This window comes from Dermacentor albipictus, chromosome 2, assembly GCF_038994185.2.
Source record: "Dermacentor albipictus isolate Rhodes 1998 colony chromosome 2, USDA_Dalb.pri_finalv2, whole genome shotgun sequence".
NCBI lineage: Eukaryota > Metazoa > Arthropoda > Arachnida > Ixodida > Ixodidae > Dermacentor > Dermacentor albipictus.
In genome coordinates, this window is record NC_091822.1 from 132,053,461 (window position 1) to 132,069,900 (window position 16,440).

Below are 16,440 nucleotides of genomic sequence, written 5' to 3' on the forward strand. Positions count from 1 at the left end.
TGTCAGCCTGCCTTCACATAAAACAAAGTTCTGTGTCACTCAGGAAATTTTGCAAAGGCACTCGGAAAAAACCGGGAAAACTCGGGGAATTTGGAAATATCAACTTGGTAGACACCCTGCTTAGACACACCACATGCGCAAACCAATACTTAAACTAGAGAAAAAATGTATCCGCATAAACTGATTATGGCGATAGTGCTTACTGAAAAAAAAGTACTGTCCCCTGAAGCGTTTTGTCAGCCAAGGAAGAGCGGACATGGCCTCCGAGACCAGAAAATTTCGCACGCTTTCTTTTAGAGAATTTTAGTGCGTCCGGCAAGCACGGGTCGTTTGCCGGATGAGCGGGGGCGTGAACGTGAGCGGCTAGATTGGTGGCGCCAGCAGGTGGTGCAAAGCTCAACCACGTAAACGCAGCCCATTACTGTATTCCTCTTAGCTGCTGGTGTAAATTTTCGACAGCGGCGTAATCGTGTTCAGAGTTTCGTCGCTGCCGAAAACTTGCACCAGCAGCAAATCAGAATACTGTAATTTTAGCTGTGTTTGTTTTGTTGAGCTCAACTCCACCAGACGGCTGGCACCGCTCCGGCCGCTCACGTTTACCTCCCAACCATCCGGCTATCCCCCCGTTTGCCGGAATAGCGGACATGCTAAAAGTCTATTATCTGTTATCGCCCTTGAACTTTACATGGAACACCACGACGATGGCGACAGCAAAAGAAGCCCGCATGGCAGCGCGCTGTATAAATGTGCCCTGCGTTTTGAGGAAGCTTTGTTCCAGTCGCATGTCAGCAGCGCGCGCTCTCTGCACCGAAAGTGTGCGCATTGTCGCTCTTTGTATCTTCAATTAGTGTGCGAAAGCGTGCACCGCGGCGCGGACCAGCCAACGCGCACAACGCATGTAAACTGCAGTTGACGAAGCTGCACAAGCTATATTTCAACAGCACAGCCACTTGGCCGTCAAGATCTGCTTGGCAAACGCTTTCGTGGGGCGACTATATGTCGCGATGGCGCACGAAAACCAAAGGTAACATTGAAAGGTAAGTTGTATTCGAGGGCGATATTCTCGAGCGATCATTTCCGGTAGCGCATCATCTTCAAGATATTTCGTGCGTCTCTACACCGGACGCGTCGGAGTAGGCGAACGAAATCCTTTCTGACACAGTGCCAGAAACGAGCAGGAAACGCATGCTGCACTTGTCACGAAGGAGAACGCGATACGGCGGCCATGGTGTAGAATGCATTGCATTCCTGCAGGACATACATGAATGCAATGCCGCCAGAGCGAAATGGGCAAACCTTTATCACGACCGCAGCGCGGCCTGTCTGGACGCGAGTTTACGCACACTTAGCACCGAACCCATGAAGCCCGGCCGTGCCACACCTCGGCTATACTTATCATCCTTTGCCACAGATGGAGTTAGTTTTCTGATCGGTTGACAAATCCGGCGTGCCAGGCTGCTGGCGGTGAAGTCGGGCACGTCATGCCGTAAGACCAAGCTTGGTAAGACGATGAGATAGCTAAAATTTCACCCTGCGCTTTAAACGTGGCCCGCAGCAGCGCGACGATCAGTTGCCGCAGCACTAGCGGACAAGTGCGTGGGGCGCCAGCGTGACTGCTTGTCGACGGCGCAAACGCAACGCGCTCGCTTCAGTCAACCGGAAGAGCATGCTGCTGGTCGGCCAAGCTAGCGCCCGATGCACCCTGTTCCAGCTGCTCCGGCGTGCGATAGGACGTGCTCTATTCCCGCGCCAGATACATCAGATACAACGTTGTGGAGGCTACAGATACTTTTTGCACTGGCTGCATTCGCACCTAGAAAGAGTTCGGTGTTCCTTGACCCGATTTCGGTGACAATTTTCTTTATATAAGCTCAGTTCTGAATGAAAAAAAAAATAATTTACCGAAAGAACCAATCCATGTACTCATACGACTGCTAGCACGTTGTTTTAAATCAATTTCTTTCGTTATTTTTTAGTTGCAGTACACGGCAGCTTCCCGTGCATGCTCGCGCAAGCAAACGCCGCTGGCACGCTGCGAAGCATAGACGGAAACGCGCGGAGTAATAAATTTTGGTGACCGGACTTCTTGCGTAGCTTCCACAGAGTTGCACCTGATGTATGAAACGGACTGTAGAGCTTCCAATTTCGCTGATGTATAGCGTAACTGCGACACACGTGGTTCCCGTCCACGTTAAGGCGGGCTATACCGCACCTCTAAAGCCTTTAGCATGGCCACCTCAATGTGATAGCTCTTCTTCGAGCGGAAGCCGAACGCGTCGAAGCCCGGCTGTTTGACGTAGACAACCAGATAGCGAAAACCGGCTGGAACCGGAGAATACTTCGCAATAAAGGAACATCGCGGGCGCGCAACGGCATTGTCCCAGCGCACGAAGCAGCTAACAAGGTAAGTACACCAACTCTGTGGCTAGCAGACGTCCGCGGGGCCTGTTCGCCGATTCATCGGAACAGAATGCAAGCAAGGAAAGCAGACAGCACGGGCGCTGGTTCTCCGCATTCTTCACTACGTCACTTCTGCCGGGCGATAATGGCGGCGTCTTTTTTTTTTTTTCTTCTTCAGTTTCGGTATGGAAAACATCGATTTTCGCGAGGTCTTTGTGACGCATTGACCTGTATCTTAAGCGTAAGATTTTGCACAGGCCACTGCATGTCTAAATTATTTGAAACTGGGCTTTTTATGCGGTCGGTTATTTCGTTGCGTCGGCCTCGGCGTAATGAGCGAACGTGCTCCACAGCGAAGGATGAAAGAGTGAACGCGGAGCGGGAGATAAGAGACGCGAACCGAGAACGGCGGAAACTAATGAGAGCGGCCACTTCAGTGACGTACGCGGGAAACTCGTGTCATGCGGAGCTGTCCAACCGCTCGATGCGTGCTTGTTTCTGGTCTCAGCGAGACCGCTCGTTTCGTACTATCTTCTGGTCGCGTCAGCTCTCCCTCTCGCTTGTTTGGTTTTCTTGGTTTGGTCTCGTTCATGCTTGTTTCGATTGTCATGCGCTGCCTCTCGCGTTCGCCCGATTAGCGAGGCAGTAGCGCCACACTTCGCTCGTTTGCCACTTGCCGCACGAGACAGATTGTCCGCGCCAGCCAGTGCATCGCGAAATGAAAACACGCATACAGCTGCGCCCACGTTTCACATTAGGGAGTATCGTAATTTTTTTTTAATGCGAAGCATATTACTAGGGCTCAACCCAGCACCTCAGGCGCGGCGGTGTCGCCTTCAATACCACGTGACACCGTGACGTCACGACTGAGGAGAAACGGGGCTCCAACTCGCGCCGTCGCTCGCGGCGGTATATAAGCAGCTGCGCTTGCCTCTGCTAGACACTCACGAGGTGAGATGCCCCCTGGAGACAGAGCTGCTCGTTGGAATGAGAAGCGAAGGTTGCGGCGTGCTACAGAGACTGTTTCTAGGTGGCTTTGCTACGGCGCAGCGACTACGCGCCCCGCATCGGACGCGGTGAGCGTCGAGCAACGCAGCGTTCGGCGCGACAACGAAATGTGCGCCTGAGCCGACGCCGACGACACCGGCTTTTCTGCGACACGAGCTCCTTAACGCTGTCGCGTTAAAATAAAGGCTAGTATGCTTCGCATCCTGGGCTTAACCTTAGCTAAGCCACAGCCATTTTTTTTTAGACACGGACGGGGTGGTATTAATTTCGCGACGTTCGAGGCCGCGGGTGCGATTCGAAGATATCGCGCGTGCGACCTTGACTCCGCGACGCTGCCACTTTGAGCAAATTCATTTGGGAGCGTTCATCGTGCCCGCACGCGAGCTCCGCCCATTCCTACCAGGGCATACAAGCTTGTTATATACGCCTTCGTAGTAGTCGTCGGCTGAACGATCGCGAAACCATTCCTATTCACTCGCGCTGCCGTCAGTCAGTTCAGCCCGCGTGCGCGTGATCGCATGCCCAGTCTTGAATGGCCTCAACTTGGTCGCCACGTTAATCGTCTACGGGCAGGAACATAACAAGGGCGAGACTCCCGTGACGGCATGTCGCCCGATACCTCCGCTGGCTATAGGTCTATAACCAGCGCGCCTTGTCGGGAGTGGGCGACCAAGTTACGGTTCTGAGACAGCGAAAGTGTTTGAACGGCACGTTGAAAGCGGACGAACCACCTCGACCGCGATAATGAAGGCCCGGGAGTGACGAGGAATACCTGAATGGCGTCATGCAACTTGGTTTGCGGCCTCCGGTCGCCATGTTTTCGACATCGCGCGCGCGCGGTTCAGTCCGAGAAATCGAACGAGGCACCGGTATGGCGTCCAAAAAATTTTCCACATCTGCGGAGTTAGTGGCGGTGCGTGCCACGGGAATTACACATAATCGAAAAGGTCTGAAAAATGAGTCGGCGACTTTCCGTAATGCCTCATTCTCCCTTTTTTTTTAAAGCTCGCCTGCTTTATGCGAAGACCGCCGGTCCTCGGACGTTAACCTTTCGACGTTTGCAAATTTAAACGGATGCAAACATCTTGATGCCTGGATTCTCTGATACACGCGGCTGCTTTGTCTACATGTTTTACACGTGTGCAGCCTTCGAAAAATGTTGTTTTGTTTCAGTGCGGATATTCGTGACCCCGGCAACACACGTTATAAGCGGTCTAGACTGTATGTGAGAAAACATTACGTCACATTTAAGGAGTCAAACGCTCTATACTGCATCGCCATGACAGCTGCTGAGAGTAAGGCGGATGTGCACAAGCGGGCATATCATGTTTTTTATTAATTTCATATTGTTCACGCCTTCCTTATGACGCAAGAACATATGTAAATCAGGTAACAATTACGAAGCTAGAGGCTACTGAATTATACATTTCTATCAACGTTCTACAACCTTCAATATTTCAATTTTGCACTATAAAAATTAAATTCTCAGGTTTTATGTGCCAAAACCACGATTTGATTGAGGCACGCCGCAGCAGAGTACTCCAAAATAATTTTGACCTACCGGCTTTCTTTAAACGGTGGCCGAATCGACGTCTCTGCATCATTGTATTTCGCTACGACGCCTGTTATAATGCGCATGTGTTGCTTTGGCACGTTGGACCCAATCAACCAACCAATCAATCAGTTATTGACCGTCCCTTGTTTCCAACATAGGAGCGCGTCGTGTGACTGCTCTAACATGCTAGCAGCTGGCGCGCACGTAACGTAGGTCACAGCTCATGCCATTTTAGGTGGTAAAAAGAACCCACTTCATTTCCTTTCTTTCTTTAAATCGTAATATTGTATAGCAAATGCATTTGGAGTCTTTACGGTCCATCAAACGGTCTCAGCAATCGCTTGCGAAAGAGGCTCTAAATGTAGCTTTCGAGTGCTCTTACATGTAAACTGCCGTTCGACGGCCGAGTCCTAAACAATTACGCTATATCACAACTGTACGGAGATAACACGAATAATTTTAGCCGACCATCGTGGCCTATAAGTTAGTCGTAGCCAATGGCACGCTTCGGTTGTCCGATTGATGAGCGTGCACGTTCGTTCCTTTGTGGACGACTGTGTATCTGCCGTGCTTAAGCCGGCTTGATGCTCTCGGTGCTGTTGAATTGCTTGGTGCTGTGCAAGACGTATTCGCCCGTGGTGTTCATGGAGAGCAGGATGCTGGCCACGACCACGGTCTTCACGAAGGCGCCAGTCAGGATCTGCGCGGGTGACAGTGGGTGGGTGAGAGAGTGCGGCAACTGGTGTTCGGGGATACTCTTTCAAGGGACACTAATGAGACAGATCGAATCATTTAAGTCTGAAAAACTATTCAGTGAACACTCTAATTTCGTTAATTTCGCGGTAGCAGGTTTATTATTAGAAGAGAAAACGAAGGTCAAAGTTGATTCTTTTCGAACTTGGCGCCGGTGACGTTAGTGTGACGTCACCTTGAATGCTTTAGAATGCAATGTAGTCCATCTTTATTCATATAAACTCAACTAAGCCCCAGCAGACTTCGTCGGGTTTTATGACGTCACGGTTAGCTCGTGCGGGAACCTCCAGGTGACGTCGCCATCCGTGTGTCGCTTACGCGCGTTTTTTTTTTTTTTGGCTTACCGAAAATGCGGCAAGAGCGACTTTATTGGTATTGTAGAGGGGCAATTCAGTGATACAGCTCGAATATAACTGTTTCACAACGAAGCCGCTTTGGCTAGGATCCCGGGATTTCTTCGTGGTCTAACGTTGAAAAAAAAAAAAACTGTTATCATCTATGGCTCATACCCCCAAAGGCAATGGCTCATATCCCCATAAGGCAGAGACTACAAGCACTCAGCAAAGTGAAGCGAACGGTGCATACATTCTTTGGGATCACGCATACAACCTACAGAACAGCATACGTTTCAATAAAGAACACGCTCAAAACAAGCATCTGAACCACATAATTCAGGATAAGGCACTCGTGAGCCTAGCATACGTTTCCCTGTAAATATTACTGTTGCGCAAGCTGCCACGGCGACGGCAGCTTGACTGTAGCTTGCGAAGAAGGGAGCGATGTAACTACACTTTCGTACGTAAAACAAGAACCCGCCTAGCACAATATGGCGTACCAAGTATTTTTGGAGTGGGGGGGAGGGGCAAGCCATCTCTCTCTCTCTCTCTCTCTCTATATATATATATATATATATATTGCAACGGTAACGAAGAACGCCGCAAATCAAAGAAGATAAAGAGAAGGGCAAGGCAGAAGATGGAGTAGCAGTGGGTCAGGGAAATAGTTTTTGAAACGGCTGAGATTTTGGCGTGTCGTGTACCGCTTGGAACCCGTTGAAGGCGCCAGACTGCCTTTACATTTTGGTGGCAGCGGTCATGTCAAAAAGGACTGACAACTGGACAGAATGTGTTGCGAGACTTTCATGGAAACGAAATGATCATTATTTATAGCGACAGAATAAGGCACGCTGTGCGCGATTTAAGTAGGAATTAGTTTTAAATTGACAAAGAAAGCCTCAGAATATAGTAAGACGCGATGCCTGGCGGTGAAATGTTGGCACTTCGGGTGTATTCTATAAAATTATAGTACCTAAGTCGACTGTCATTAAGTACAGCATAATTATTGCTTAACATTGCAGCTGGTATATTGTTACACACTCGCGCTTTATTCTATGCTTTGGAAAGCAAAAGCACACGCATGGCTACGGCAACACGCTGAACTGCGTATCATGTGTAAAGGCGTCGTTTGGTTTTCGATCCGATTGGTTCAGTTTTGACTGCTTAATTACCAAAGCAATCGGACAGGAAACCACGAAAACGCAGGAACATCGACTTGATACACAAAATAATACTTTCTCACACATACGGCCGCACCTGTCGTCTGCCTCTCACTAATACCGGCGTATAATCGCTATCGCGCTCACCTCAGCATGCTTCCAGTGAACGACTACATCCTCACTGTAGGTCGAAAAATCATGGTAAAAAAAAAAGTTCCACGGCGTTTTTCGCGTTACCACTTCACGATTAGACATTCTGATCGGTAAACTTTCTATTGCGCTGAAAAAAATGGGTGCCATGAAAATTGGTTGTCAGTCCCTTTAACCTGCAGGCAGACGTCGCCCAGTACGATGCCTTCACTCGCATCGGTGCCGCATTATATTCCGGCACCGTCATCAGACATTCAACTGGACCATGCCATTTCCGTAAGCGACGCCACCACTACGCAACCGTCGCCGCCATCTCAGGTTTCTGTTTTTGGTACGATGCCTTCAAACGTTCACCCTGCCGATTCGGATTCCACTCGCCGTCAGCCTGCGCCCGACCCAGCGGCTCTCCTGGACTCTTTTGAAGCACGCGTCGACCAGCGTCTGCTCTCAATTAAGAAGTGTTTAGTCCAGCATGTCTTTCGCCGACCACAGGACTTGTGTTTCAAGCCTCGTGTAGCCTGCTTCCAGTGATCAAGTTCCACCTGACTCGGCACCTCAATCTCCCTTTCCTGATTCCATCACGCAGCAAGGTCAGGGACCCTTCCCATGTCCACCTACCTTCGACGGTACCACGTGATGGTGTGCTTTTCGTATGCAGTTTGAGTCTGTCTTTGCTCTCCAGTCTTGGTCACCTCACCAAAAAGCTCAAATCATCGTGACTCAGCTTCTTTCTACCGCCGCTGCATTTCAGGAGTTCCTGCCAGCATCCGACCGTTCCAACTACGCAAGCCTCGTCTCAACACTCCAGCCCTGCTACGGCGATGCTCATCTTCAGCACTTACATCTTACAGAATTACAGCACCTGCAGCATGGCCAGTGCAGACTGCAAGATCTCGCTGCTCGTGTCGAGTTCTTGTCGTAGGAGGCCCGCTACCAAAGCCTTCATCGATGCCACCACTGACCTCAACGTTCAATGCTTCGTCCGCCTCGCCCGCCCAGTTCACGCTGCCTTAGCTCTTGCGCTGGAGGCTCACATGGTGGAATTCTCCACTGTAGTGCCCCGCTCCCGCCCATTTCCAAATCAACAAGCGTCAGCAGGCCAAGCCAGTCGCTCCGACACATACCGTTAGCGCTCCCCGACCTTACGCTGCTGTCATTGCAACGAGATCGGCCAGTAGACTGTGTGCGTCGTACCCATTCGTCGGAAAACCTCATCGCGGACCACCGAGGGCAGGAACCCGCGTAAGTCGTCGTCAAGTCACTGTCCTATCTCTGGGCCCGTTCACAGGTACGCCCACATTGCAAGTCCAGCTAGGCGAGCCACTGGAAAAGATTGAAGCCCTAGTGGAGACCGGTGCAGGTTTCGATATGGTGGCACCAAATTCGCTCCCTATTCAGTGCCATCTGAAGACGACTACGATCCCATCAGCCGGCCTCCTCCTAGCTAACGCAACTCGTCTACCAATCCTTGGAGAAATTTTACTGTGACTCATAGTGAAATATTTATCGCGCACAACTGACAAGGACACAGTGAAGGGGGACACACGAGCGCCTACTTACAACTGTTTTATTTTCGGAGAGATACAGAACATATATATCCCAGCTATCAGCGCTGAGCATGTGCAACAAGAGTCGCCAGTAAAACAGAAACAGATTAAAAACAGATTAAAACTGTGACTGTGACTATGACTGCTTTCGGAAAAAGTGTAAGTGTCCCATTCATCGTGGTGAAAAACCTCTGCGTACCCTTAATTTTGGGCTGTAACTGGTGCGCAACACTGGGCGCACGCATGGACCTTAACCACGCCGCGTGCACAATAGTATCGCTCCCTCGTGATCCGGCACCTGACCTGGTAGCCAACACAGTCGCAAAGAAAAGTTCTATCCTCGTGTGTGCGGTCCATTTTTAAGTTGGGCAGCCACGCGGCCGCAGGAGCTCACTCCTTTCTGAGCAATGTCACTTCGTCGTTGCGGATGCATTTATGTTAATTTCGTACCATAGCACGCGCCTTCTCAACATGAATAGTGCGCCAACGACGATGCTTGTACCGAAGGCCCACAAAGATGAACATGCTCGCCCACTACCATCACTTTCGTTTCCTGTGCTGGCAACATCTACGCTAACAAGTGTACCCTTGCCTTCCGCTGCTTGGGTACCCGTTCGTTGAGAAATGGACGCATGCTTAGATGTGGATGTATTTGTTGACTTTACTATCTGCTCGTGACCGGACAATGAATTTTCGTCCCACGCTCTTTACTGAGCTCCTCTTCTGCATTTGCTATTCTGGTGTTCAAACCTATCAGGCAGTCCGCTGCGCCTACAGTCTGGAACTGTGTTGGCGTACTAAGCGTTTACCTAAAGGCTCTGCACTGCGCTTACGTCAGAGCTGCGAAAGATTCTTACCCCTGTTGTCTGGTCCCTTCCGTGTTGCGGAAGCTCTGGGTCCTGTGACGTCTCGTTTAGCCGCAATTCCCGAACTTGATGACAACCGTCGCAAACGCACCTTTCCTACTCATGCCAGCCAGATGAAACATTACGTCCCTCGTAAAACCTGTACTGAACTCCTGTCTTACTTCTGTGCGAACTCGAGGGGAGAGGAGGCGGCGAGTGAAGGATAAATAAGAACGCCGCAAGTGAAAGAAGAAGAGACGGGCAAGCAGAAGGGATAAAGTAGCAGTGGGTCAGGGGAATAGTTGGCTTTTTCTTGCAGTCTAGTCATGCAGCAGTTTTATTTTTTACTTTACAGCCAGTGATGGCTTCCTTGTAACAGGCCCTTTATTGTGTGTAGGGCACGCAAATACCTAATTAGCTTTTTCTTTTCCTTTTCCGCAACTTGTTATATTTTTTAACATACGTGTACTTTGCGTTTTTGGAAAGCTGATCACACAGCAGCCTGCCATTCTTGGAAAGCTTGTTTATCACCAGGCTCTAGAGGCGTCAAGCAGCTATTCGTGCAGTTATTTTCATGACGGTTGTAGTAATCTGGTGTTTAAAACTATCGTAATTGTCCGTGATCGTTGGTTGTCTATTCAGTACAAGCGTGTTCCTAATTATACTGAAATAAATATTCTTCATGTAAATATGTGCGTCTGCGTTTGTTTATTCGATTCGATATGCGATACTTGGTATTCGTATTCTAAATGTCGATATTCCATCACCTGCCTCCAATATTTACATAACGAATTATGGGAGCTCAAATTTTTCATTGCCTTCACATTGAAAGGTTACAAATACAGCACGATTCAGAAGCACTAAAGCAACGTAGTGCGATGCTCGAAGCATCGCACGTGTTGCTTCGGCAAGTGGTTTTTTCATGCACTTTCATTGCCATTAATTTTTCATTCATTTAATTCAATTAGTAAGAACAAGTTATTTTCCCTTTGTTGTCCTTGCCGTCTTTGTTGGCTTCTCATGATACCAGTGACGTCAGTCACTCGCCTATTGAGGCTTTCTAAGCTTTCGAGAATAATAATAATAATATATGGGGTTTTACGTGCCAAAACCACTTTCTGATTATGAGGCACGCCGTAGGGGGGACTCCGGAAATTTTGACCACCTGGGGTTCTTTAACGTGCACCTAAATCTAAGTACATAGGTGTTTTCGCATTTCGCCCCCATCGAAATGCGGCCGCCGTGGCCGGGATTCGATCCCGCGACCTCGTGCTCAGCAGCCCAACACCATAGCCACTGAGCAACCACGGCGGGTAAGCTTTCGAGAAAGACTGTACGTACATACTGAAGCTCGCCGTACATATCCTGCGGATGATGTATACGTTGATCCGAGGAATCCTTCAAAATGCGTGCAGTGAAATGGCATTTTGTTATAGGCACATTCATAGCTGCATTCGTACTTCACGTTGCAGCCCAGTGCTGGCCCAGAAAGAATTTATCGACGTGATAATATATTTTGAGCCCGAAAGGAAAGTACTCCATAGCTAGGGTTCTGCGTTTTCGGAGTTTATTTTTGGGGCCCCATCAGAGGCTGTTTTATTGGACTTAATTTTTCTCCAGAAAAATCGGAGTTTATCGGAGCTTTATCTTATGGCGCAATAAAATTGGGGGCGTTTCGGCCTTTTGAGTGATATTGATCTCGCACTTTCGCTTACACCTCAAGATGTGACTTGATTGCACAAAAAGGCAGTATAGCAGTAAAAACGTTTCATTATTTATTGTTATTGACTGTCAACGTTAAAAATAGCAGTAGGATTTATCACTATTACAATGTGCTGTCATAGATACATCATCCGATGCAGCATATCCATGCTGTAACATGCTACATCTTCACGCCACTCTGTCAGCACTCTTTCCAAGGGTGCTTCGACAGCAGCAACGAAGAAATGCTGTATCAGGCAGGTTTCATAACTGTGCCCCCGTATATGCCACAAAAGTAGTAACATTACTATTTACTAAGGAGAGACCACACATTTGAAGCGGTGCCCCTCCTTCTGTCTGCGGTTGTCCGGCTAGAAGCAGGCTGTATAGAAACCGGCGGAGCATGGCATCCGTGGATTCCAGCACATAAACCCCTCCCTCTCTCCTTTTGTAAGGGGCAATCTTAACTTCAGTAGGTTAGAAACTTGGACCGGTTGCTGTAGCACATTTCAAATTCTGGAAGGCCAGCGTTCAGACGAAGTACACAGAAGAGTACGCGATTGGAATTGCGGAAAAACTTGTGGCCTCTTCGAACGTTATTTTTTTTTCTTGAAGTCATCTCTCGGCATACGGGAACTGCGAGTCTTCAAGAAGGGATCTAAGTTTGTTCGCTTCTTAAGCGCAGGAGCGGGCACAGAAGGGGCCTCTCACCAGCTGCTTGCGTGTGACTGTCGCTATGTCGTGGAGCATGACGAGCGGCAGGGAGACCGGCAGGATGGTGTTCACCGAGGCGCCCACCGCCACCGGGAGACCGAAGTAGAGGGCGTCGTGCTTCGTGCCCGTGGACTGCGAAGACGCGCCGCGCATGCGCCGACAGGCGCGGTATGTTGATTCGGTAAGAGAGAGAGAGAGAGAGAGAGAGAGAACAGGAATTGCACGACAGTTACCCAGTGTGCAATGTTTAACAAGCGTTAGCTATGGTGCAGGCTATAGGCGTTCGCGCTTCCGATCTCGCGCTCGCCGAATCGCTTGGCTGGTAGGATCTAACGAATCGGCGTATCATATAGTCATCTGTATTACCCCGACAGATGTGCCGCTGGCCGGCTCTGTTCTCTCACGAAATGAAGCAACAAACGTCACCCGGATATACTCAGCGAAAACAAACAAACAAAAACGTATGTCTTGATAATAATAATAATATATGCGGTTTTACGTGCCAAAACCACTTTGTGATTATGAGGCAAGCCGTAGTGCGGGACTCCGGAAATTTTGACCACCTGGGGTTCTTTAACGTGCACCTAAATCTAAGTACACGGGTGTTTCCGCATTTCGCCCCCATCGAAATGCGGCGGCCGTGGCCGGGATTCGATCCCGCGACCTCGTGCTCAGCAGCCTAACACCATAGCCACTGAGCAACCACGGCGGGTGTATGTCTTGAAGTGCGCGATTCCGTTACTATAATGCCAAGCTTTTTGTGCCTTCTTTCCCTGTGTTTGGCACGTCTGCTCTGTCGGTTTCTCGCTGAGTAAAGTGGGTCATCTCGGAGGCAGTGTAATTTGCGGTCGCCTGGGTCGCGTCGCGGAGCTCTCTGTCTTACCGATTTGCCTGACAGGCGCGCACGCTGTAAACTAATATGCACCCTTAAGGGTGCATATTAGTTTAGCACACTTATGCACCCTTAAGGGTGCATAAGTGTGCAAATCAGAACGAAACTTATGCAACCCTTATGCACCGTTAAGAGTGTAAATTAATTTACAGTGTAATTGCTATACGCTACAAACTGAATTCAGAATATGTACAGTTTTATAGCATTTAATCAAGCGCTTCCGAAATCGTTGCTTCACATAGACGCTTCACGACGCTTCACAAAGCGCTGCTTCACAACGCCCGCCTATCATCTGCCCTCTCCTCCTTGCGCGGACCATGTGCCGTGTCGATCTTTGGAGGTCATCTCTCCGCGGCAAGCCGAAATAGATGGCGCCTTCATGCGCATTTTTGTTTTAACGCGACAGCGTTAAGGAGCTCGTTTCGCAGAAAAGCCGGTGTCGTCGGCGTCAGCGTCTGTGGCGTTGGCTGTGAGCGATAAATCCCAGCAGGCACTTCATGAATAAAAAACAACTTGCAAGATGGGCTGGGTGGGAATCGAACCAGGGTCTTCGGAGTGTGTTTCCCGCGCGTCTTGTCGGCGGTCGCATAATCTCAAGTTTCTGAGACACGGTACGAAGCGCTCGCTCGCGTTGTGACTGCGAGTTCGTGGTCATCGAGTGAGATGTGTTAATGTTTGCCTGAGCGCGCGTGGCACCGATAAAACTACGAACCATATTTCGTGCAGTCTCGTTGCTATCACCATCAATACTCCACCTTTCTGGCGAAAGTGACTTTTTTTGTTGGCTCAGGACACAATATCCGTACCTTCTTACACTCCTGTTCTTAATTTTTGGGCGCCGGCTGCGGTCGCTAAGCGTGGTCAGCTATGGCGTCCAAGATTTACGGCGTAAAACGCGCAAATCTCGGACGCCTAGAGCCACGTCGATGCATTGCTCTCGGTGTGATCTGCACCGCACGCGCTGATGCTCGTAAGTTTTATTATGGCCCAACTTTCTGACGATTTGTTTATAAGTGCTTACTAACAAGGTATTATCCACCCGAAATGCTCAGGGAATTCGTGAAGTTGTTTTCAATGCTGAAACTTTAAACCCTCGAGTTAACGAAATTCGCGATATAACGAAGTTTCAGGCAGCAAGTGCAACTTCGTTATATCGAGGTTCGACTGTAGACGATTCTTTCGATTCTTGCTGCATGCCGCGAAATGCACAGATAGCGCCACTTCAGTGTTCGCTGTGTGCTCACGCTGAGCTGGAGCAAGCAACGGGCCGCGGCAGCTTTCTTTCACTTAATTTTTTACTTAATTAAAAAGTTACTTTACTAATATAGAGTGTTCACTAAATTATTTTTTACACACGAAGTAAGTGTGGGCCGCTTCGAATCTTCGGGAGGTTTCTAACAACATATACGCGAGTGGTTTCATCCACACAGCGAACTTCGCTTCTTTCTATCTTTATTTTAACGCTTGTTCTATGTTAGATGGAACGTCCGGCACGTGTAGTTTTTGTCTGTCCAATCGATAAGAGCTCTTCGCAAGAGCGCATGAAAGCGCACTGACAAGGTTGATGACGATGGGCAGGATGGCGTCGCACAGCGCGGCCGCGGTCATGAACTCAGCCATGAGCGACGAGGCGACGGTGAGGAGCACCTGCTTCATCAGATCTGACTGCTGGCTCCAGAACTGGTTGTCGAACGCCACCTTGGCCAGACCCGTCGTCTGAGCAAGAGGAATCGACGACACAAAACCTCACTTATCCGTTCCCGTTTTATACGTTTTTGTCGGTTCTCGCACTCTTATACACTGCCCCCCCCCCCCCCCCCCCTTAGTTCTCAGAGTCGTGTGTGTCATCTGCCGTTTGTCACGTTTTCCTTCCCGGCTGCTACGTCCAGAGACTGCGAAGGCGCATCACCAATTCGGCAGAGTCCGCCAGTGGCACTTAGGTTAACTGATCGTGGCCTTCAATATACGGAATGATCATTTTTAAGTTTTCCGAAAATTTTAAAAGTCGCCTGTAGCAGTTATAATTTTTGTCTTTGAGCCTCCTTAATTTATTATTTTTCGGCACATATTCCAATTTACGAATTATAGCTGGTAGCCGGTGAGCTTGCTAGAAGTATCTACTTGGAATGGATTTACAGAACGACACCAGTTGGAGCTATGCGCTTTCTCTTTTCATGCATTGAAGCACAGGAGTAGCTGAAACGCTTATGCATTTTGTGTATATATATATATATATATATATATATATATATATATATATATATATATATATATATATATATATATATATATATATATATACTTCTACCGCGTGACCGGCACTACACACATCACACACTTTTTCCCCTTGTGACACCCCTAATCCCTAATGCTAACGCGTCAAAGTGTGCACTGACCTCGGCGACTCGCGTGATCACCGATGCGGCGCCGTAGACGACGATGACCCCCCACGGCAGCCGGCTGGCGAGCGACGCGAGACACTGCGAAGCGACGGGCTCGAAATCGGGCGTCTCGTCGCCGTCCACGTCCACCTTGGCCCGAAATTGACTCGGGCTCGGCCTCGCAGCTGGACTTCCGGCTCGGGGCAGCGCCGCCGACGCCAGCAGGACGATTGCGCCGAGAAAGCACGTGCTCAGATCCCTGCGCGGTAGGCACGGGTCGGCGTACTCACTCACTCACTCACTCACTCACTCACTCACTCACTCACTCACTCACTCACTCACTCACTCACTCACTCACTCACTCACTCACTCACTCACTCACTCACTCACTCACTCACTCACTCACTCACTCACTCACTCACTCACTCACTCACTCACTCACTCACTCACTCACGTTTCACAGTCCTGAGTGTGAGTATGAGTGAGTGATGAACGGCGCTAGCGTGAACGTCAGTGAGTACGACCGTGAGTGTTTGTTAGAGTGTTCGAATGGACGTGAGTGTAAATGCAAGTAAGCGGCTGTGAGTGTGAATTAAAAGAACATCACCGGCGATTGCGATACTCTTTAATGAGAAAATCTGAGCGCAGCTCTATACATGTTTTCATTTCGCGATACATTTGGCTGGCGCGGACAATCCGTCGCGCGCGGCACGTTGGAAATGGAGCGAAGCGTTGCCGAACAAGTAACACTTAAGCATGACGACAGCAGCGAGCAGAGGCGGCGATCATCGAAACTTTGATCTGCAGGTCAAGCGCGTCCCCTTTTATACATGACTCGTCTAAGGTTCCGGGTGGCTTCCAGAAAGAACTATCCAATTCGTGTCGCGCGTACAATCAGATTGCCTTAACTGTGGCGCCATCTCGCAGTCTCGTACGGCACTCTGCTTTTCTCTTCACCCTTTTCCCCACACTCTCTTCCTCCTCTTTCCTGTAGCTTCC

The 16,440-nt window shown here is 49.3% G+C and overlaps 1 protein-coding gene across 1 annotated transcript in view; it reads right to left on the reverse strand.

The window, feature by feature from the left end:
- Positions 1-4,739: 4,739 nt before the first annotated feature.
- Positions 4,740-16,440, reverse strand: part of LOC135912574 (uncharacterized) — a 51,749-nt gene continuing 40,048 nt past the window's right edge. Inside the window, exons 16-19 of the mRNA XM_070533986.1 lie at positions 15,457-15,700; positions 14,618-14,776; positions 12,166-12,300; positions 4,740-5,663 (exon numbers count right to left, since the gene is read on the reverse strand). Of these exons, the coding sequence (XP_070390087.1) occupies positions 5,535-5,663; positions 12,166-12,300; positions 14,618-14,776; positions 15,457-15,700 (667 nt within the window). The 3' untranslated portion in view covers positions 4,740-5,534. The remainder of the gene's footprint in view (positions 5,664-12,165; positions 12,301-14,617; positions 14,777-15,456; positions 15,701-16,440) is intronic.